This window comes from Triticum aestivum, chromosome 2A (assembly GCF_018294505.1).
Source record: "Triticum aestivum cultivar Chinese Spring chromosome 2A, IWGSC CS RefSeq v2.1, whole genome shotgun sequence".
In the NCBI taxonomy this organism is placed as follows: domain Eukaryota; kingdom Viridiplantae; phylum Streptophyta; class Magnoliopsida; order Poales; family Poaceae; genus Triticum; species Triticum aestivum.
This window is the reverse complement of record NC_057797.1, coordinates 380335348-380358258: the sequence shown is the minus strand read 5'-3', so window position 1 is coordinate 380358258 and position 22911 is coordinate 380335348. Positions and strand designations below refer to the sequence as shown.

Here is a 22911-nt window from a genome sequence, read left to right as displayed (position 1 = left end):
GATCTTTAGTAGTTGCGGATGCTTGCTAGAGTTCCAATCATAAGTGCATATGATCCAAGTAGAGAAAGTATGTTAGCTTATGCCTCTCCCTCATATAAAATTGCAATAATGATTATCGGTCTAGTTATCGATTGCCTAGGGACAAATAACTTTCTCGTAACAAAAAGCTCTTTACTAAAACTAACTTAGTTGTGTCTTTACCTAAACAGCCCCTAATTTTTATTTACATAATCTTTATTATCTTGCAAACCTATCCAACAACACCTACAAAGTACTTCTAGTTTCATACTTGTTCTAGGTAAAGCGAACGTCAAGCATGCATAGAGTTGTATCGGTGGTCGATAGAACTTGAGGGAATATTTTTTCTGCCTTTAGCGCCTCGTTGGGTTCGACACTCTTACTTATCGAAAATTGTTGCGATCCCCTATACTTGTGGGTTATCTAGACCTTTTTCTGGTGCCGTTTTTTTAAACCTTTTTCCGGCGCCGTTGCTGGGGAGCCATAGCGTGGGGTGAATATTCTCGTGTGTGCTTTTTTGCTTTATCACTAAGTAATTTTTATTTGCTGTTCTTAGTTGTTCTTTATCTTTAGTTATGGATATGGAACATGGAATACCAAAAAAATTAGGTGTACTTGCTACTCATGGAGACGGGGGGCCTCCTAAAACCCTCGATGTTGGTTATGTGAAAGATATTATGTACTACTTTAATAATCCTAAGAAAACCCCATTCAATTATGTAATGGGGGTAACGTTGGATCAACGTGAATACTTTAGGGATTACCACTTGACACAAAAAGGGAAACTATTATGGGATCAAATTCATATATCGAATTGGTATGCTAGGCAACTATGCTTGAGATATGATTATACTTGTTGCTCTAGGATGAAGGCTCCACACCTTCCATTTTTATGCGAATTTAATGATAATAAAACCTTAGCTTCTTATGCTAATGGTATATATGATTACTATGATGTGGAACAAATAGAAGATTTTTTTGCTTTTATGGGTGCTTATGAAATTGAATCTATGTTTGAAGAGTTTGAAGATTTTGATGATGATCTTTATAGGCCTGAAAATTTAGCTATCCTAAAATATTGCTATGATAATTATGAATATAATTCCCATATTAATGCGCTTATTGAGAAAGTCTCCGCTGTCCAAGAAGAGACTAATATTTTGCAGGAATCTATGGAAGAAGAAGTTGATGAAACTGTGAGCTCATTGGATGAAAAAGATGAGGAGGAGAGCGAAGAACAAAAGGAGGAAGAGAGGATTGATCACCCGTGCCCACCTTCTAATGAGAGTAACTCTTCAACTCATACATTGTTTAATTTCCCTTCATGTTTACCGAAGGATGAGTGATATGATAATTGCTATGATCCCGTTGATTCTTTTGACATATCCCTTTTTGATGATGCTTTATATGCTTGTGGCCAAGATGCCAATATGAATTATGCTTATGAATATGAACTTGATATAGTTCCTTATGTTAAACATGAAATTGTTGCTATTGCACCCACGCATGATAGTCCTATTATCTTTTTGAATTCTCCCAACTACACTATATCGGAGAAGTTTACCCTTATTAAGGATTATATTGATGGGTTGCCTTATACCGTTGCACATGATGATTTTGATGAATATAATATGCATGTGCTTGCTGCTCCTACTTGCAATTATTATGAGAGAGGAACTATATCTCCACCTCTCTATGTTTCCAATATGATAAAATTGCAAGAAACTGTTTATACTATGCATTGGCCTTTACTATGTGTGCATGAATTGTTCTTTTATGACATGCCGATGCATAAGAAGAGAGTTAGACTTCGTAGTTACATGATATATGTTGCTTTGTGCTCACTACTAAATAACAAATCATTGTTAATTAAAATTGGCTTTGATATACCTTGGGATCCGGGTGGATTCACTACTTGAGCACTATATGCCTAGCTTAATGGCTTTAAAGAAAGCGCTGCCAAGGAGACAACCCGGAAGTTTTAGAGAGTCATTTATTTCTGTTGAGTGCTTTCATATAGTTTAAAAACAACAAAAATAAAGAGGGGAACCCAAAACTTCTTCAAAAAGGAAAGTGAAAGTGAGAAAGACAAGCATTGTTGAAGTGGGAGAGCTCCTTGAACTTTGTTCATGCTCGCGGCAACTTTGTGAATATTGATTACAGAAACTTTTCAACAAAAATAATTATACCCTTGTACAATTCCATTGTATTATAAAAATAATGTGCCAAGGTTTGCCTTTAGGATGTTTACATTTGCTTGATGGTTTGTACGGTGCAGGACAGAAACTTTGGCTGTAGTGCGCGATTTTACATTTTTAGTTGGACCGTCAAATGGTTCTGATTCTTTTTGCACTGTATTCCTATACAAATTTTTTATTTTTCCTAATTTTGGCAGAATTTTTCAAATATCAGAAGTATGGTGAATGTTCAGATTATTACAGACGTTCTGTTTTAGACAGATTCTGTTTTTGATGCATAGTTTGCTTGTTTTGATGAAACTATCAATTTATATCACTGGATTAAGCCATGAAAAAGTTATATTACAGTGGACATAATGCAAAAACAAAATATGAATTGGTTTGCAACAGTACTTAGAGTAGTGATTTGCTTTATTATACTAACGGATCTTACCGAGTTTTCTGTTGAAGTTTTGTGTGGATGAAGTGTTCGATGATCGAGAAGGTCTCGATGTGAGAATAAGGAAGAGAGGCAAGAGCTCAAGCTTGGGTATGCCCGAGGCACCCCAAGTAAATATTCAAGGAGACTCAAGCATCTAAGCTTGGGGATGCCCCGGAAGGCATCCCCTCTTTCTTCAACAAATATCGGTATGTTTTCAGATTCGTTTCATTCATGTGATATGTGCAAATCTTGGAGCGTCTTTTGCGTTTAGTTTTCATTTTTTTTCTTTTATGCACCATGCTGGTATGAGAAAGTCCTTGGTTGATTTATAGAATGCTCTATGCACTTCACTTATATCTTTTGAGTATGGCCTTATAGAATGCTTCATGTGCTTCACTTATATCATTTGAAGTTTGGATTGCCTGTTTCTCTTTACATAGAAAACCGCCATTTATAGAATGCTTTTTTGCTTCACTTATATTTGTTAGAGCGTGGGCATATCTTTTGTACAAAGAATTAAACTCTCTTGCTTCACTTATATCTATTTAGAGAGATGACAGGAATTGGTCATTTACATGGTTAGTCATAAAATCCTACATAAAACTTGTAGATCACTGAATATGATATGTTTGATTCCTTGCAATAGTTTTGCGATATAAAGATGGTGATATTAGAGTCATGCTAGTGGGTAGTTGTGGATTAGTAGAAATACTTGTGTTGAGGTTTGTGATTCCCGTAGCATGCACGTATGGTGAACCGTTATGTAACGAAGTTAGAGCATGAGGTATTTATTGATTGTCTTCCTTATGAGTGGCGGTCAGGGACGAGCAATGGTATTTTCCTACCAATCTATCCCCCTAGGGGCATGCGTAGTAGTACTTTGCTTCGAGGGCTAATAAAATTTTGCAATAAGTATGTGAGTTCTGTATGACTAATGTTGACTCCATGGATTATACGCACTCTCACCCTTCCATCATTGCTAGCCTCTTCGGTACCGTGCATTGCCCTTTCTCACCTCGAGAGTTGGTGCAAACTTCGCCGGTGCATCAAAACCCCATGATATGATATGCTCTGTCACACATAAGCCTCCTTATCTTCCTCAAAACAACCACCATACCTACCTATCATGGCATTTCCATAGTCATTCTGAGATATATTGCCATGCAATTTCCATCATCATCATATACATGACTTGAGCATTCATTGTCATATTGCTTTGCATGATCGTAAGATAGCTAGCATGATGTCTTCATGGCTTGTCCTTTTTTTTATGTCATTGCTACGCTAGATCATTGCACATCCTGGTACACCGCCGGAGGCATTCATATAGAGTCATATCTTTGTTCTAGATATCGAGTTGTAATATTGAGTTGTAAGTAAATAAAAGTGTGATGATCATCATTATTAGAGCATTGCCCCAAAAAAGAGAGGCCAAAGAAGCCTAAATAAAAAAGGGGGCCAAGAAGCCCACGCAAAAAAGAAAAGAAAAGGGGGCAATGTTACTATCCTTTTACCACACTTGTGCTTCAAAGTAGCACCATGTTCTTCATATAGAGAGTCTCTTGAGTTATCACTTTCATATACTAGTGGGAATTTTCATTATAGAACTTGGCTTGTATATTCCAACGATGGGCTTCCTCAAATGCCCTAGGTCTTCATGAGCAAGCAAGTTGGATGCACACCCACTTAGTTTCAGTTTGAGCTTTCATATACTTATAGCTCTAGTGCATCCGTTGCATGGCAATCCCTACTCACTCACATTGATATCTATTGATGGGCATCTCCATAGCCCATGGATACGCCTAGTTGATGTGAGACTATATTCTCCTTTTTGTCTTCTCCACAACCACCATTATATTCCACCTATAGTGCTATATCCATGGCTCACGCTCATGTATTGCGTGAGGGTTGAAAATGCTAAAGTGCGTTAAAAAGTATGAACCAATTGCTCGGCTTGTCATCGGGGTTGTGCGTGATGTGAATATTTTGTGTGGTGAAGATGGAGCATAGCCAGACTATATGATTTTGTAGGGATAACTTTCTTTGGCCATGCTATTTTGAAAAGACATGATTGCTTTATTAGTAGGCTTGAAGTATTATTGTTTTTATGTCAAATGATAGACTATTGCTTTGAATAACTCGTATCTTAATATTCATGCCATTATTAGATATGTGATCAAGATCATGCTAGGTAGCATTCCACATCAAAAATTATCTTTTTTATCATTTACCTACTCGAGGACGAGCAGGAATTAAGCTTGGGGAAGCTGATACGTCTCCGTCGTATCTGTAATTTTTGATTGTTCCATGCCAATATTCTACAACTTTCATATACTTTTGGCAACTTTTTATACTATTTTTGGGACTAACATATTGATCCAGTGCCCAGTGCCAGTTCCTGTTTGTTGCATGTTGTTTGTTTCGCAGAATATCCATATCAAATGGAGTCCAAACGGGATAAAAACTGATGGAGATTTTTTTGGAATATATATGATTTTTGGGAAGAAAAATCCACGCGAGACGATGCTCGAGGGGGCCACGAGGCAGGGGGCGCGCCCCTGACCCTCGTGGCCACCCCGTAAGGCGGTTGATGCCCTTCTTCCGCAGCAAGAAAGCTAATATCTGGATAGAGATCGTGTTAAAATTTCAGCCCAATCGGAGCTACAGATCTCCAGGAATATAAGAAACAGTGAAAGGGTAGAATCTGAGAATGCAGAAACGGAGAGAGACAGAGAGACATATCCAATCTCGGAGGGGCTCTCACCCCTCCCACACCATGGAGGCCAAGGACCAGAGGGGAAACCCTTCTCCCATCTAGGGAGGAGGTCAAGGAAGAAGAAGACGAAGGGCCCCCCTCTCCCCTTCTCTTCCGGTGACGCCGGAACGCTGTCGTGGCCATCATCATCACCGCAATCTTCACCAACAACTTCAACGCCATCATCACCAACTCTTCCCCCCTCTATGCAGCGGTGTAACCCCTCTCTTACCCGCTGTAATCTCTACTTAAACATGGTGCTCAATGCTATATATTATTTCCCAATGATGTATGGCTATCCTATGATGTTTGAGTAGATCCGTTTTGTCCTACGGATTATTTGATGATCAAGATTGGTTTGAGTTGCATGTTTTATTATTGGTGCTGTCATATGGTGCTCTCCGTGTCGCACAAGCGTGAGGGATCCCCATTGTAGGGTGTTGTAATACGTTCATGATTCGCTTATAGTGGGTTGTGTGAGTGACTGAAACACAAACCCGAGTAAGGGGGTTGTTGCGTATGGGATAAAGAGGACTTGATGCTTTAATGCTATGGTTGGGTTTTACCTTAATGATCTTTAGTAGTTGCGGATGCTTGCTAGAGTTCCAATCATAAGTGCATATGATCCAAGTAGAGAAAGTATGTTAGCTTATGCCTCTCCCTCATATAAAATTGCAATAATGATTACCGGTCTAGTTATTGATTGCCTAGGGACAAATAACTTTCTCGTAACAAAAAGCTCTTTACTAAAACTAACTTAGTTGTGTCTTTACCTAAACAGCCCCTAATTTTTATTTACATAATCTTTATTATCTTGCAAACCTATCCAACAACACCTACAAAGTACTTCTAGTTTCATACTTGTTCTAGGTAAAGCGAACGTCAAGCGTGCGTAGAGTTGTATCGGTGGTCGATAGAACTTGAGGGAATATTTGTTCTGCCTTTAGCTCCTCGTTGGGTTCGACACTCTTACTTATCGAAAAATTTTGCGATCCCCTATAATTGTGGGTTATCAGTGGAGCGTGGACTCGACTCCAATCACATTATGATCATAGAGTTCACCAACAAACACAAGTTGGACGTCAAAGACATTGGGGAGGCCATCTTCAAACTTCATGAGAAAATCGAGCACCTCCAAGCCCAGATCTATGACCTGCAAAATCAAAACTGTGAGTATGAATATAGATTCAAGAGAATGAGTTTGGCTGCATATCTGAGGATTCAGGAGACTCGATCATCCTTCTATGATGGTGAGCCTATGCCTTGGAAGAGGGACGACAAGCCTACATCATTAACAACTCCACCTTCTCCACCAACAAAGAAGAACTGAGTATCTGGTATGGGCACTCCCTTGGCAATGCCAAGCTTGGGGTAGTGCCCCGGTATCGTATCACCATCACTTTTATCTTTACCGTTTTTATTAGTTTGATCCTTTTGATAATATCTTGATCTAGTAGAATAAAGTTTTAGTATGATCTAGTTGTGAGTTTTGCTTTATGGTCCTTCTATGTAATTGAGTCCATGAGTTGTATATAATAAAGATTAGTGTTGAGTCAAGGGCTTGATTATTTTGCTATGATCTTGAGGGAATAAAATAAAAAGAGAAGAAATAAAAAAGAAATAAAGTGGTCATATGGATCTTATGGAGAGTAATGACTTCACATATAAAGAGTATGATGAATAAAAGTTGTTAAGAGTTGACAAACATAGTTTTGGTCACCGTTGAAATTAATAGGAAGTAATAAAGAAAGAGAGGTTCACATATAAATATACTATCGTGGACATCTTTTATGATTGTGAGCACTCATTAAAGTATGACATGCTAAGAGTTAGCATTGGACAAGGAAGACAACATAATGGGTTATGTTTTCTTACATCTGAGATAAATTATATTGTCATGGATCATCCAACATGTTGAGCTTGCCTTTCCCTCTCATGCTAGCCAATTTCTTTGCACCAAGTAGAGATGCTACTTGTGCTTCCAAATATCCCTAAACCTAGTTTTTCCATGAGAGTACACCATATCTACCTATGGATTGAGAAAGATCCTTCAAGTAAGTTGTCATCGGTGCAAGCAATAAAAATTGCTCCCTATATATGTATGACTTATTAGTGTGGGAGAAAATAAGCTTTATAAGATCTTGTGATATGGAAGAAATAAAAGCGACGGACTGCATAATAAAGGTCCATATCACAAGTGGCAATATAAAGTGATGTTCTTTCGCATTAAGATTTTGTGCATCCAACTATAAAAGCGCATGACGACCTCTGCTTCCCTCTACGAAGGGCCTATCTTTTACTTTTACCTTCTACCTTACATAAGAGTCATGGTGATCTTCACCTTTCCTTTTTACATTTTATCCTTTGGCAAGCACAATATGTTGGAAAGATCCTGATATATATAGCTAATTGGATGTGAGTCTTCATGAACTATTATTGTTGACATTACCATTGAGGTAAAACATTGGGAGGCAAAACTATAAGCCCCTATCTTTCTCTGTGTCCGATTAAAACTTCATAACCACAAATATTGCATGAGTGTTAGCAATTGTGAAAGACTAAAAGATGGTTGAGTATGTGGACTTGCTGAATATCTCTTATATTGACTCTTTCCTATGTTATGATAAATTGAGATTGCCTCAATGACTGAGATTAGAGTTTGTTGGTTCTCAATGAAGTTTATGATTCATACTTGAAATTGTGATTGAATTGTTACTTTAGCATAAGAGATCATATGACAAAATATACATATGTTGTTGTTCTAAGAATGATCATGATGCCCTCATGTCCGTATTTTATTTTTATCGACACCTCTATCTCTAAACATGTGGACATATTTTTCGATTTCGGCTTTTACTTGAGGACAAGCAAGGTCTAAGCTTGGGGGAGTTGATACGTCCATTTTGCATCATGCTTTTATATCGATATTTATTGCATTATGGGCTGTTATTACACATTATGTCACAATACTTATGCTTATTCTCTCTTATTTTACAAGGTTTACATAAAGAGGGAGAATGCCGGCAGCTGGAATTCTGGGCTGGAAAAGGAGCAAATATTACAGACCTATTCTGCACAGCTCCAAAAGTTCTGAAACTTCAGGAAAGTTATTTCCAGAATATATAAAAAATACTGAGTGCAAGAAGTACCAAAGGGGGGCCACCCACCAGACACGAGGGTGGGGGCGCGCCCTACCCCCCTGGGCGCGCCCCCTGCCTCGTGGGCCCCCTGGTGGCCCTCCGATGCCCATCTTCTGCTATATGGAGTCTTTCGTCAAGGAAAAAAATCATAACCAAGCTTTCGGGATGAGACTCCGCCGCCACGAGGCAGAACCAATCTAGGGCTCCGGCAGAGCTGTTCTGCCGGAGACACTTCCCTCCGGGAGGGGGAAATCATCACCATCGTCATCACCAACGATCCTCTCATCAGGAGCGGGTCAATCTCCATCAACATCTTCACCAGCACCATATCATCTCAAACCCTAATTCATCTCTTGTATCCAATCTTTGTATCCAAACCTCAGATTGGTACCTATGGGTTGCTAGTAGTGTTGATTACTCCTTGTAGTTGATGCTAGTTGGTTTACCTGGTGGAAGATCATATGTTCAGATCCATTATGCATATTAATACCCCTCTGATTATGAACATGAATATGCTTTGTGAGCGTTTGTTCCTGAGGACATGGGAGAAGTCTTGCTATTAGTAGTCATGTGAATTTGGTATTCGTTCGATATTTTGATGAGATGTATGTTGTCATCCCTCTAGTGGTGTCATGTGAACGTCGACTACATGACACTTCACCATTGTTTGGGCCTAGAGGGAGGCATTGGGAAGTAATAAGTAGATGATGGGTTGCTAGAGTGACAGAAGCTTAAACCCTAGTTTATGCATTGCTTCGTAAGGGGCTGATTTGGATCCATATGTTTCATGATATGGTTAGGTTTACCTTAATACTTCTGTTGTAGTTGCGGATGCTTGCAATGGGGGTTAATCATAAGTGGGATGCTTGTCCAAGTAAGGACAGTACCCAAGCACCGGTCCACCCACATATCAAATTATCAAAGTACCGAACGTGAATCATATGAACATGATGAAAACTAGCTTGATGATAATTCCCATGTGTCCTCGGGAGCGCTTTCCTTCATATAAGAGTTTGTCCAGGCTTGTGCTTTGCTACAAAAAGGATTGGGCCATCTTACTGCACCTTATTTACTTTTATTACTTGCTACTCGTTACAAATTACCTTATCACAAAACTATCTGTTACCGATAATTTCAATGCTTGCAGAGAATACCTTGATGAAAACCGCTTATCATTTCCTTCTGCTCCTCGTTGGGTTCGACACTCTTACTTATAGAAAAGGCTACGATAGATCCCCTACACTTGTGGGTCATCAGTCCTCGACAAGGTTCCTTGCCTCCCGCGACTTGAACACTATGTCGTCGACGTACGCCTCGATGTTCCTTTCGAGTTGCTGGCCCAGGGCGATGTGCATCAATCGCTGGAAGGTCGCGCCGGCATTCTGCAGACCAGAGGGCATGAGGCGTAGCAGTATACCCCGCACGGGAAAAGAAAATTTTGTCTTCTCGACCTCCCGCGCCACCATCTTGATCTGGTGGTAGCCCGAGAAGGCGTCCAGGAAGCATAGCAAGTCGCACTCGGCGGTGGAATGAACGATCTAGTCGATGTGTGGAAGAGGGAATGGGTCCTGAGGGCCCAGTCTTGAGAGAACAATTGTTTCTTCCTTGCCGGTGCGGCCTCCGGGATCTCCGGAGCGTCTTCAACGCCTGATCGTGTGGCTGTCGTGGCCTTGAAAGCGAGCTTGAGGGCCAGGAGTGCATCCTTGGTGTCCCCCGCCACGGTGATGGTGCCACTACTTCCAGGCACCTTGATGACGTTGTAGCCGGGGTGCGTTGCCGCCATGAACTTGGCAAGGGCCAGATACCAAGGATGGTGTTGTATGGGAGGTCGATGCGGGCAACGTCGAAGTCGATGAGTTCGATGCGGTAGTTGTAGCGCGTGCCGAAGGTGACAGGAAGGCGGATCTGCCCCAGGGGGACAGTGGAGCCGTCGCCCACCCCTGAGAAGGGCTTGGTGGGGGTGAGCTAGTCGTAAGGCACTTGAAGCAAGTCGAAGGCTTCCACGGAGAGGACATTGAGGCCAGCAACACCGTCGATGAGGGTGCTGGTCACCGCGATATTGTTGATGGTGGGCGTGCACAACATGGGGAGCGCGCCGGCGCCAACCATGATCTTGGGGTGATCCCTGGAGTCGAAGGTGATGCCGACCTGCGGCGCTGCGTGGCTTGTGGGAGTCAACTGCCGCGGCCGAGCAGCTCCCACCCAATGAAGAAGCTACTTGATGTGGCAGGCCAAGGCTAGCGCCTGCGACCCGTCGAGGATGGATGCAACAATGTGGGGCGCCGGCGCCACGGAGTGAGGGTGAAGCGCGGTCGGCAGAGAAGCAGCCTTCGACACGCCCCTACATGGCGCACCAAATGTCGGATTCAGGGCTCCGCAGACCCGAGAAAGGTTCAAACTCTGGGGCGTGTGCGAAGAACTCAACCTATCCAGCCTACAAGCTTGTCGCCCCACAGCCTAGCCCGATTCGCATAAGCAAGGAAGAAGATGAACACGGCAATTTACCGAGGTTTGGGCCACCTTGCGGTGTAAGACCCTACTCCTACTTTATGGTGGATTGGCCTCACAAGGGGTTGGGGATGAACTGGTACAAGGGATGAACAGCCTCGCGAGGTTAGGGTGAGGAATGAGTCGACCAGCCTTGGATCGGATCCCCCCTATGATGGTGGCTAACCTATATTTATAGTGGCCTCGGTCCTCTTTCTCCAAAAACATAGTCGGGAAGGGATCCCACAGTGGCCAATTTGAAAGGGGACAAGTAGTACATCTTATCTTGACGAAAGGTGGTCTTCGCATGCAAAGCTTCTAGTCATGACGCGGCGGTGGACTTGGGGGTGACATCCGTCATGCCGTGCTGGTGGTCTTGGTCTCGTTGCACTGGAATGGAAACCTTTGCCAGATTCCTCGGAAACCCACGTCTGTCATTGCCTCCTTAGCACCAAATAGGAAACCGCAGCGTCATCGTTGCCTCATGAGGCTGGGTACCTCCATAGAAATCTCCGCTTCTCGAGAGGCTGCCTGGGGAGGCCGCTCCTTCGGGAGGTCTTGGTGCCATCCACCTTGCGAGGCTTGGTCACTCGCGAGGGTCTTGTCTTGTCGGTCTTGTAGATGGATCGTACCAGGCCGTCGAAGGAGCCATGCCATGGGCCGCAGGCAGGCAAGTCTGGGTACCCTGGTTCCCAGAACACCGACAGCCGAGGCCCGCGGTCCACTCCACCATCCCTGTGCGTCGACTTTACGTGGTATGCGTCGCGCCGCCTCCCTTGGCGCGGGAACGCCACTGTCCTCGCCGGTCTTTGTCAAACTGTTGGGTTCTCCTCACCTACTTCTAGTATCGCCTCCGCGCTCCTAACCAAGCCGCCGCCGCGGCCACCGCTCTTCTTCAGCGCCGCTGTAGCTCGCTCACTCGAGCCCCGCCGCTAGTCCACTCCTTCGTCTTCATCCAGCACCAGCTCGTCGTCGGCGTCGCTATGATCTTCCCGGCCACTTCGTCTACTCCGACCATCGTTGGCGACATTGGCCCCGCGCCGCTTGTCGCCGTAACCGTCGTTGAGTTTTTCTCTGCTAGCCCCCTCTGACTCCTCGACATGGCGTACAACTCATGCAGGTCCCTCATCTACGCATGCCCGGTGCTAGCAACACCGATACGTGCCTTCGTCCATGATGTGTCCCCGAGCCTGGCAAGCCTGATGCAGCGCTTCATCAACTTCGTCTTCGTCCGTCTATGCATTTCGGATGCTGGCAACGCCGATGCGTGCCTACGTCCACGATGTGTCCCCGAGCGTGGCAAACCCGATGCGGTGTGTCGTCAACAACGTCTTCTTCCTAGGCGCACCACTACTTCGACACCACTGAGCCCTTGACTAACTCGGCGTCTACTTGCGTCCGCGGCTCCACGGCTACTTCCTCGACACTGGCTACCCCGACTCGGCATGGATCATAGCGTTCTTCGCACGGCTACCTCGACCACGACTACACCACCCCACGCCCTCGGCTATCTCGACAACGGCACAATGGGATATCACCTCGCTTGAGCAACTCGCTGGCTTCCTCTACAGTCAACGCGGCCGCAACGTGACACCGTCCACAACGCTCCCGCTCCGACTGCGAGGGGATGTCAGCCTGTAGGCTACTATTCTCTCCAGTCTGACTATCCGCGCCGCTCCTGTTGTCTGCGATGCTACCGCTACGACTGCGGGTGGATGTTAGAGATATATTTGGGTTACATGTATTTTGTATTCTAGGATTTGTAATCCATCTCCTACCTTATCTCCAGAAGAGGCTTCTTGCCCTCCAAGTCATGTACTCAATATATACTCACCCTCGAGGCTCAATAATACATCTATCATAATCCGCCAATCCCTCTCCATCCTTTCTAATAGTGATAAATTGAACTATTTATTGTTGATTTATTTTTTATGTGTTTGATCTTCTTGGTTCTATTTTGAGTGTGAAATGTTGTTTGTGTTGGGCACGAGCATCGTATATTTACCGCGCCTGCTGGGGCTGCTCGCGCGTCATCTTTTGCAGCGGCCGCTGGAGCCTTCGCCATGCTACGCGTAAAAAAATGGCCATCTCCAACAGCCGCTCTATATAGCCGCCGCGCTGAAAAATTAGTGTTTTTTTGCGCGCGCTACCGGTCTGGGCGCTCCAGCGGAGGCGCAAAAATCGCGCGCGCGGCATATCTAGTTCAGCACGCGGGCCGAAACGCCATCGCGCGCCGCTTATTTGCTGCGCCCACTCCCGTGTGTTGGACTCTCGAGCACTCGCTCGCAACTCCACCCACCACATCCATCCGCGGTGCCGCCGTCGCCCGCGCCGCCCGACTACCGTTCCGGTGCTTCCCCGGCCTATCCCCGCGCCACGGCGGCTTCCTCCGCCTCCATCTAGTCACCGCCGCCCTCGCGCGCGGTGGTCCTCCGACGAACAGCGTGCGGCCGCTTGCTGCCGCTCGACGCCCGCAAGGTGTTCGAAAAAACGCCCGCAAGGTATGTATTGCTCAACTTCATGAATTTGGTGCATGTTGATTGTAGTTTTTATAGCCTAGTATTCAACATTGTAGATGAGTTCGTTGTATGATTCTTCCGAAGAAGAATTTGATATGGAAGAGGAGGAGGATCTTGCAATGATCCTAGCTATGCACATCCATAAAAAACCGAAGCACGGTGGTTCGGTTATGGGTCAGCAGAAAATTTGGAGGGATAGGATCGATGCCCACAACAGATTGATCATGCATTATTTTGTGGAGAATCCCACATACCCGGAGTCGTACTTTCGTCGCCGGTTTAGGATGAGCACCGAGTTGTTCAGGCGCATTGCAAAGAAACTAGCGAGCCATGACCGGTTTTTTCAGCAAAGGAGGAATGCCGCCGGAGAGTTCGGGCATAGCACCTTTCAGAAGGTGACATCCGCTTTGCGTATGTTGGCATACGGTATCCCGGCTGATCTAGTTGATGATCACTTGGCTATGAGTGAGAGACAAGCCATCATGTGTGTCAAGCGCTTCGCAGTCGGAATTGTCCAAGTGTTTGGCCAGGAGGATTTGAGATCTCCCAGTGATGAAGATGCCGCAAGGCTATTGGAGATGAACAAAGCTTGCGGCTTCCTAGGTATGCTTGGCTCAATAGATTGCATGCATTGGAGTTGGAAGAATTGTCCAAAGGCATGACATGGGCAATTCCACGGTAAAAAAAAGGGTTCCACTATAATCCTTAAAGCGGTGGCCGATCAAGAGACTTGGATTTAGCATGCATTCTTTGGAATGCCTGAATCTTTGAATTACATCAATGTTGTCAACCGGTCACCACTGATGAATAAGATTGCAAATGGTGATTTGCCACCGGTGCAGTTTGTAGCAAATGGTTGTACATTCAACTATGGTTATTATCTTGCGGATGACATCTATCCAAAGTGGCAAACACTTGTGAAGCCGTTGAAAAAGCCGGAAGGTAAGAAAAGTCTTGATTTCCACAATGCTCAAGCGACGGCTAGAAAAGATGTGGAGAGAGCTTTTGGGATTTTGCAAGCCCAATTTTCTATTGTGAGAGGACCAGCTCGATTTTGGGATCAAAAAATGCTTTGGTACATCATGCACGTTTGTGTGATCATGCACAATATGATCATCGAGAATGAGCGTGGCCAAGATGTAGACTACTCTCAGTATGAACTCCTGAGACATCCCGTGCGAGTGTGACGGGGGGCTGAAAGGGTGGCCCGTTTTATTGCCTCCTATCATGCCATTCGATGTACCGCAGCACATGATGATCCTTAGAAGAATCTCATTGAGGAGTGGTGGGCATGGAATGAACGACAAAGAGCATCATGATTTGTGCGTTCGATGTTGTATTGTTGAACTATTTGTTGTGTTATTACACTATTTGTTGTATTAAACGATAAACTGTTTGCTTGAGTTGTAATAACGAAATTAAACTATTTATTATTGATTTATCTGTTTGTATTTGATTTTTTGCTTGTGTTTGTAATGCATATGTTGTTTGTGCGAGAGTCGTGCGCTGCATTTTTGCGCGTTGTTGGAGCTGCGCGTGCTGCATTTTAGCACCGCTGCTGGAACCAGCGCTACCTGCCGCGCCAAACCAAACGATGAACGGCGACAAACTAATTTTTAGCGCGTGACGCATTCGGCGGCGGTTGGAGATGCTCTAAGCACATAGTGGAAGTAGTATAGAAATGAAGGTTTGCAAAGGGGATTGAGTTTTCGCGACTTTATTCCACCTCCCGTTCAACACACCCGCAGCTCCAAATCCGGAGACCGACGACATCATGGCCAGCGCGCCAGCCCCGCCGCCCCGCCGCGTGGTCGTCTGCGGCGGTGGCGTTGTCGGCGCTTGCACGGCCTATTTCCTCTCCACCCACCCCGCCTCCCCCACCGTGCCGACCCTCATCGAGAAGTCCTCCCCCGCTTGCGCTGCCTCAGGCAAGGCGGGCGGCTTCCTCGCCCTCGACTGGAGCGACTCCACCCCCGCACTCTCGGCGCTGGCGCGCGCATCCTTCGGTCTCCACCACCGCCTCGCCGCTGCCCTCGACGGCGCCAACGCGTACGGCTTCCGCCCCGTCCACACCCTCTCCATCTGCCTCCCCTCTCAGCCCGCCGAGCCCCTCTCACCCCACCCGCTCCTCCCTTCCTGGGTCGACCCCTCCGCCTCCGCCGCGCCGCCGCGCCAGCTCGGAACTCCGGACACCACCGCGCAGGTCCATCCGGGCCTCTTCACCAAGGCCGTCCTCGCCGCGTCCGGCGCCGAGGTGGTCATCGGCGAGGTGGAGCGCGTGGTGGTCGGCGAAGGGTGTGTCGTTGGCGTCGCGGTGAAGGGGCGCGGCGTGGTGGACGCGGATGCCGTGGTGCTCGCGCTCGGCCCTTGGTCTGGGCGTTTCGAGATGGTCATAGAGGTGTTCGACGTGTCCGGGCTCAAGGCGCACAGCATCGTGCTCCGGCCGCGCAACCCCGACAAGATCACGCCGCACTGCCTGTTCCTGAGCTACCAGCCGGAGCCCGGCGCCAAGATGCTCGACCCGGAGGTCTACCCGCGGCCCACGGGTATGCAGTTCTTCAAGCTGAAGTATGTGTGCATCAAACTGAACGGCACCCATGTTTAAACATCTAGTTGTTGCTGTTTGTCCTTGAACAGGGGAGGTGTACATTTGCGGAATGAGCAAGGACGAGGATGTTCCAGATGATCCGGCAGCGATTGACGGGGAGCCGGACTCCATTGCAATGCTTCACAAGATCGCTGGGAGGGTGTCCAGCCAACTGAAGACAGAGGAGGGCGCAGAGGTAGTCGCGGAACAGGCCTGCTACCTCCCGTGCACCAATGACGGGCTGCCGGTCATCGGGGAGATGCCTGGGGTGAAGGGATGCTACGTTGCAACCGGGCACAGCTGCTGGGGCATCCTCAATGCTCCTGCTACCGGTGCAGCACTCGCCGAGCTCATCCTTGATGGGCAGGCCAAGATTGTTGATCTTGTGCCCTTCAGCCCGGCAAGATTTCTCAAGAAGAAGAGCAGGCGCGGAGTGTAATGGCATGCGCGGTTTGTTTCGATCTGATGTTCCAAACTTGGCAACCGAATAAAAAGCTATCCTCTCTTGCCTGTCCGAGGGGATAGGCAAATAATGTACGGATAAATAAAACCTTCAACACTTACTGTCGAGTGTTGTGGAGATGGATAGATCCTGTTTTACTTTTATCTGATGCTGTAGTGATCTAAATGCTCTTATATTTATATATGGAGGGAGTACCAAATGTACCAACGAACGTTTTGCATGAGAACATCTTTGAATGCAGACGTGAACTGCCAGCACACTCCCTCGCTACTGCATGATCATGAGAAGAATGATACTGTGAAGTTTACATCAAACACTAAGGGCTCCTTCAGAATTTTTGGAGGATTAAAATCCTTCAGAATTTTTCCTATGTTATTGTTTGATTCATAGGATTGAATCCTATTGGAATTTTTTCCAATGATTTTTTTACTACTTCCCATACGATTTCTAGCATTCAATCAAACTCTTTGGAACAATCCTTTGTTTTTCCTATAAATGCAATCAAACAACCCCAAATCCTGTAGGATTGAGATGAGCATGACATTCCAATCACATTTTGAGAATCCTGCAAATCAAAGAGGCCCTGAAACATAACGTCACACTATTATGTGTTCTGGCAGTTATCAGATATCTTGCTCCAGAATCCCGGGATGCAGTTCCCAAAATGAACAAGCTTTTGCCAGTGTTACATGATGTTCATCACATCACTTACAGCTCTAACCAGACTACTATTATCAAGTTGTTGATCTTTCTAATGTTTTCAGTCCAAGTACAGGGTTGCCTTCATCACTGCATCAAATGAGGTTTGCAGCCTCCAATCTTTCTGTTTCCTGTTCAACGGCCTCCCTTTCCCAGCTCGGTTCTCGTTGACGTCCGCAAGCTTCCAAACACAGTGTTCTGCCTGAATGTCTACTGACTCAAGCATGAAGATACCATCCATCTGATCCGAAACAAGGCCATCACCTTCAGCATGGTATTGTACCCTCATTGCCATATCTTTGAAGCGATCCAGATCATCCGGCACCTTCAGAAGTCGCTCTGCTCCTGGTGATGAGATCTGAAACACAAGATTAATTCTTTGTAAGTGGTTACGAAATTCAGGAGCAACCATTGTGTAAGAAATTTTGGCAGGCTGACTTGCCTCAAGAGCCAGGTCGAGGGGTATTTCGCCTCTTTCAATTATCTCATCCAATTTCTGCTTATAGAGTCTATTGAAATTCTCTATTTCCTCTATACCCGGGCACCCATACCTGTACAAATTTCTCACACGGGGAAGGAAATAAGATTGCCATTTTGCCCATTTCAATTTCAATATAAACAGCCTATTCAGATCAGTTTAGATGGAGAGAACATTTTGGTGGTATCAATCTACTCAACATTCAAGATAACTAACAAAGCAAGGCACAACGCTGAAGACAGGCTGCAACCATCTACAATAACCAGTAGGTGATAGCCATAGGCATTTTGACATGATTTTTTTTAACTAGTCTAAGTGAACAGACACGAGACAGAAAAGTGGGTACTACTTGATATCCTAAAAATAATTTGAAATGTCTAAGCTTACAAACGTCATGGTGCAGGCGAAAAATCGGAGACTGAACTCTGAACGAAAAGAAAGAGGAGCTACCTATATTGTCATGGTACGTTGTTAGGAGCTAGGGTTCTAGGGCGGAGATTATAGGGAAAGGAGGGAGCAGGGCGAGGGCTGGAGCACGGCGGCCGGCGGCGAGGCGCCGTCCTTGCGGCTGAGCGGCGGCGGCGCAGGAGAGAGACGGCTAGGGTTTAGGGTTCCGGCTCCTCTGGGAGCCGGGCAATAGAATAGTCTTATTGCTTGATTCTCAAAATAGTCTTACAACTTGTATATATAACCATAATCTGAAAATAAACTAAGATAACTTGGGCCTTAAGCCTGCCCAGTGGGCCCCCGACGGCCATAGACCTAGCCGGTCATAACATCTCTCCCCGCCTGCGCAAACAGCTCGTCCTCGAGCTGAAAGTCGGAGTAGTGCTGGCGGAACTCCACGTGTTGTTCCCAAGTAGCATCCTCCTCTGGTAGCCCAGCCCGCCGAATCAATACGTACCAGGAGCCGCGGCGCAGCTGAGCCTTCAGCGCCTTCTCCGGTGCAGAAAGGAGACGCCCGTCCGTGATCGGCGGAAGCGCCGGCGGTGCCGCGGGTGGATCGCCGCGGAATGGCTTGAGCAGCCCGACATGGAAGACATCATGGATCCGTGCGCCTGCCGGAAGCTGAAGACGGTACGCCACTTTGCCAATGCGTTCGAGGATAGCAAAGGGACCGGCATAGCGAGGACCGAGCTTCTTCCTCGCGCGTGGGTCCAACGACTGCATAGAGCGGTGAAGTAGACGCAGCCAGACCCAATCACCCACCGCGAACTCCGCCTCGCGATGGTGGCCATCATAGTATCGTTTGGCCAACTGCTGGCCTGGAGAAGTCGTTGCTGGACCTCCGCGAGCATCTCATCACGGCTCCTCAGAAGAGCCCCAGCTGCCTCGGTCCGCGCCGAGGCCGGGTCAACCGGCAGAATCGGCGGGGGCGGCCGGCCATACACCACCTCAAAGGGCGTCGCACGGAGGGCGGAGTGGTAAGAGGTGTTGTAGCAGTACTCCGCCCACGAGAGCCAGTCCACCCATGCGCGAGGGCGATCACCTGTAACACAACGCAAATACATGGCAATCACCTTGTTAACGATCTCAGACTGGCCGTCCGTCTGAGGGTGGAAGGCGGTACTCAGGCGGAGCTTCACGCCCGCCAGTCGGAAGAGGTCGCGCCATACATGGCCCGTGAACACAGGATCCCGATCACTGACGATCGAAGAAGGGAACCCGTGGAGACGGACAATGCCATCGAAGAAGGCCCGCGCGACAGATGCCGCTGAATATGGATGGCCAAGGGCGATGAAATGAGCATACTTGGAGAAGTGGTCGACCACCGTGAGAATGACGGATTTGCCGCCCACCTTGGGAAGGCCCTCGATGAAGTCCATGGAGATGTCCGCCCAAACCTGAGATGGGACCTCCAAGGGCTGAAGCCTACCAGCTGGCCGCAGTGTCTCCGTTTTGTTGCGCTGGCACGTCACACAAGACCGTACCCAGTCACGGACCAGGGCACGATCACCTGGAATGTAGAAGTCGGCGCGGAGGCGATGGAGCGTCTTCTGCACTCCCTCATGGTCCGCCGAGTGGGCGAGACGCAGCACCTGCTGACGAAGATCGTCGTGTGCTGGAACGAAGACGCGGCGTCCGTGGAGAAGCAGGCCGTCGGCTAGACGCCACGGCTCCTCCAGCTCGCCCGCCGCCAGCTGCTGCTGCAGGAGGAGGGCGTCGGCCGCGGCAACGGTCGCCCGGCGGATGTCGGCGTAGAGGGCGAAAGAGGGCCCGGTGATTATGCAGAAGGCTGCCCCTTCCGCCGCACCGTCGTCCACATCGGCGTCACGCCGCGACAGGGCGTCGGCAACGGTGTTGAGGCGACCTGGCCGGTACTCGACGGTGAAATCAAAGCCAAATAGTTTACTGATCCACTGGTGTTGGGGAACCGTCGAGAGCCTCTGATCCAGCATGAACTTGAGGCTGTAGTGGTCCGTGCGGATCCGAAAGGAACGGCCCCAAAGATAGGGCCGCCAATGGCGTACTGCCTGCACCAACCCAATGAGCTCACGCTCATACGCCGCCAACTTAAGATGGCGAGCAGCAAAGGGGCGGCTGAAGAAGGCGAGGGGTCCATCGCCTTGGTGCAGGACCACACCAAACCCCGCACCGGAGGCGTCGCAGTCGACGGTGAAGGAAAGGTCGAAGTCCGGCATCTGCAGTACGGGTCCCGTCGTGAGGGCCCCCTTGAGGGCCTCGAATGCAGAAGTGGCCTCCTCATCCCAAGAGAAGGCGTCGCGACGGAGGAGACGCGTGAGCGGGGCCGCGATGAGGCCAAACTCCCGGATGAACTTCCGGTAGTACCCGGCAAGACCAAGGAACCCGCGAAGAGCCCGCGGAGACTGCGGAATTGGCCAGGCGGCGACGGCCGCCACCTTGTCTGCGTCCATGGCCACACCCTCGGCCGAGATGACGTGGCCGAGGTAAGCGACCGAAGGTGTCCCGAACGAGCACTTCGAGCGCTTAAGATGAAGATGATGTGCCCGAAGCTCGTTGAAGACGATGGCCACATGTTGGAGGTGCTCCGCCCAGGAGGCGCTGTAGATAAGAATGTCATCAAAGAAAACGAGCACAAACCGACGTAAGTAGGGCCGGAGGACATCGTTCATCAAGGCCTGAAATGTTGCCGGGGCGTTGGAGAGGCCAAAGGGCATCACCAAGAACTCGAAGTGGCCGTGATGGGTCCGGAACGCCGTCTTGGCGATGTCGTCGGGATGCATGCGCACCTGATGATACCCTGACCGGAGGTCCAGTTTGGTGAAGAAGCGCGCCCCATGTAGCTCATCCAGGAGTTCATCGACCACCGGAATAGGAAACTTATCCTTAAGTGTGAGAGCATTAAGGCCGAGGTAGTCGATGCAGAAACGCCAAGTGCCGTCCGACTTGCGGACGAGGAGGACCGGCGCCGTAAAGGGTGATGTAGATATCCGGATAATGCCCGCGGCAAGCATGATGGCGCACTGCCGCTCCAACTCGTCCTTCTGCAACTGAGGGTACCGGTAGGGCCGTACTGCCACCGGAGCCGAGCCCGGCAGGAGATGAATACGGTGGTCGTAGACCTGGGCCGGCGGAAGGCCCTGGGGTTCCCCAAAAAGATCACCGTGTTGCTGCAGGAGGTGATCCAGCAGCGGATGCTCGGCCTCCGTGGTGGCCGCGGCTAGCTGGAGTGGGGGTGACGCCGGGGTGCCGCCAACGCCTTCCCACCGGATGCGGCGGCCGAGGCGCCAGAAGGTCATTGTCAGGGCGTCGAAGTCCCAAAGGATGGGACCGAGTGTCCGCAAAAAGTCGACGCCGAGGATGAAGTCGAAGCAGCCCAAGTCGATGCCGGCACACGTGATGGTGAAGTGTTCGTTGCCGATAGTAATGGGAACGTCCCGAGCGAGCCCATGGCATCGGAGGCGGTCGCCATTAGCGACAGTGACCCGCAGCTGCTCCCCTCCCGAAGGCTGTAGTGCAAGGCGCCGCATAGTAGCCTCCGGTAGGAAGTTATGTGTAGATCCTGTGTCCAAGAGAGCCACCAGAGTCTCGCCGTGGATTGTGACCGGGATAAGCATAGTCCGCTCATTGCGGATGCCGGCCAATGCGTGGAGGGAGACGACAAGGGCCGTAGCCGGCGCGGGCGCGGGTGCCGGCGCGACCTCGGCGGCGGCTGGGTCGCCGAGTCCATCGTCGGTGGTAGCGTCCTCTGTCTCGTCGACTGTCTCCAAGTAGAAGAGGCGTGGGCAGACATGGCCCGGGGCATAGGGCGCATCACAGTTAAAGCACAGCCCCAGGCGGCGGCGCTCGAGCTGCTCGGCCTGCGAGAGGCGCCGGAAGGGCCGCGTCGTGGCCGGAGTGGCCGCCGGTGAGGCGGCTGAAGGAGCTAGCGCGGCCGGCGATGGACGTGGAGGCACTCGGCTCCCCCGAGGTGGTGCGGGCCGTGTTAAGGCCTGGGCGCGCTGCTCGAAAGCCCGAGCGTAGTACATGGCCGTCTGCAGGTCCTGGGGTCCCTTCATTTCGATGTCCACACGGATGTGGTCGGGAAGGCCCCCGACGAAGAGCTCAGCCCGCTGTAGTGCCGTCACCCCCGGTGCGTGACACGCCAGAGCCTGGAAGCGGTTGGCGAAATCCTGGACCGTGGAGGTGAAGGGTAGGCGGCCCAGCTCGGACAAGCGGCTGCCGCGCCGTGGTGGTCCGAAGCGAAGGAGACACAGCTCGCGGAAACGATCCCAGGGGGGCATGCCGCCCTCGTCCTGCTCGAGGGCGTAGTACCATGTCTGGGCGGCACCCCGGAGGTGGTATGACGCGAGCCAAGTGCGCTCGGACGCCGGTGTGCACTGCCCCCGGAAGAACTGATCACACTGGTTTAACCAGTTAAGCGGGTCCTCCGAGCCATCATACGTGGCAAAGTCGATCCGGGCGAAGCGAGGTGGTGTCGGGGTGGATGCGCCAGCGCCCACCGGTTCGTCGATGCGAAGAGCCGAGGACGGTGCGCCGAACTGTAGGGTGGGCACCGACGGATCTCCGGCCTCCGTGTAGACCGGCGGTGGCGACGTTCCGGTGAGCCAAGCCGGAATCGGAGAGGGCGACGGCGGAAACCGCACCTGCTGGATCGGAAGCCCCCCGGAAGGGCCCTGACTCAGGCCGGCGCTAGGCGGTGGGGACGGCGTGGGGGCCGGCG

General features: G+C 49.0%; 2 protein-coding genes across 2 annotated transcripts in view; one reads left to right on the top strand and one right to left on the bottom strand.

Moving 5' to 3' along the window:
* Positions 1–15173: 15173 nt before the first annotated feature.
* Positions 15174–16795, top strand: LOC123188724 (putative oxidoreductase C1F5.03c). Its single transcript, XM_044600959.1, has 2 exons — positions 15174–16084; positions 16176–16795. Exons 1-2 carry the CDS (start codon positions 15313–15315, stop codon positions 16562–16564), a joined length of 1161 nt encoding a protein of 386 aa, XP_044456894.1. The 5' UTR covers positions 15174–15312; the 3' UTR covers positions 16565–16795.
* A 331-nt stretch (positions 16796–17126) lies between these two features.
* Positions 17127–22911, bottom strand: part of LOC123188725 (uncharacterized) — an 8222-nt gene continuing 2437 nt past the window's right edge. The window contains exons 3-4 of the mRNA XM_044600960.1: positions 17730–17838; positions 17127–17645 (exon numbers count right to left, since the gene is read on the bottom strand). Of these exons, the coding sequence (XP_044456895.1) occupies positions 17349–17645; positions 17730–17838 (406 nt within the window). The 3' untranslated portion in view covers positions 17127–17348. The remainder of the gene's footprint in view (positions 17646–17729; positions 17839–22911) is intronic.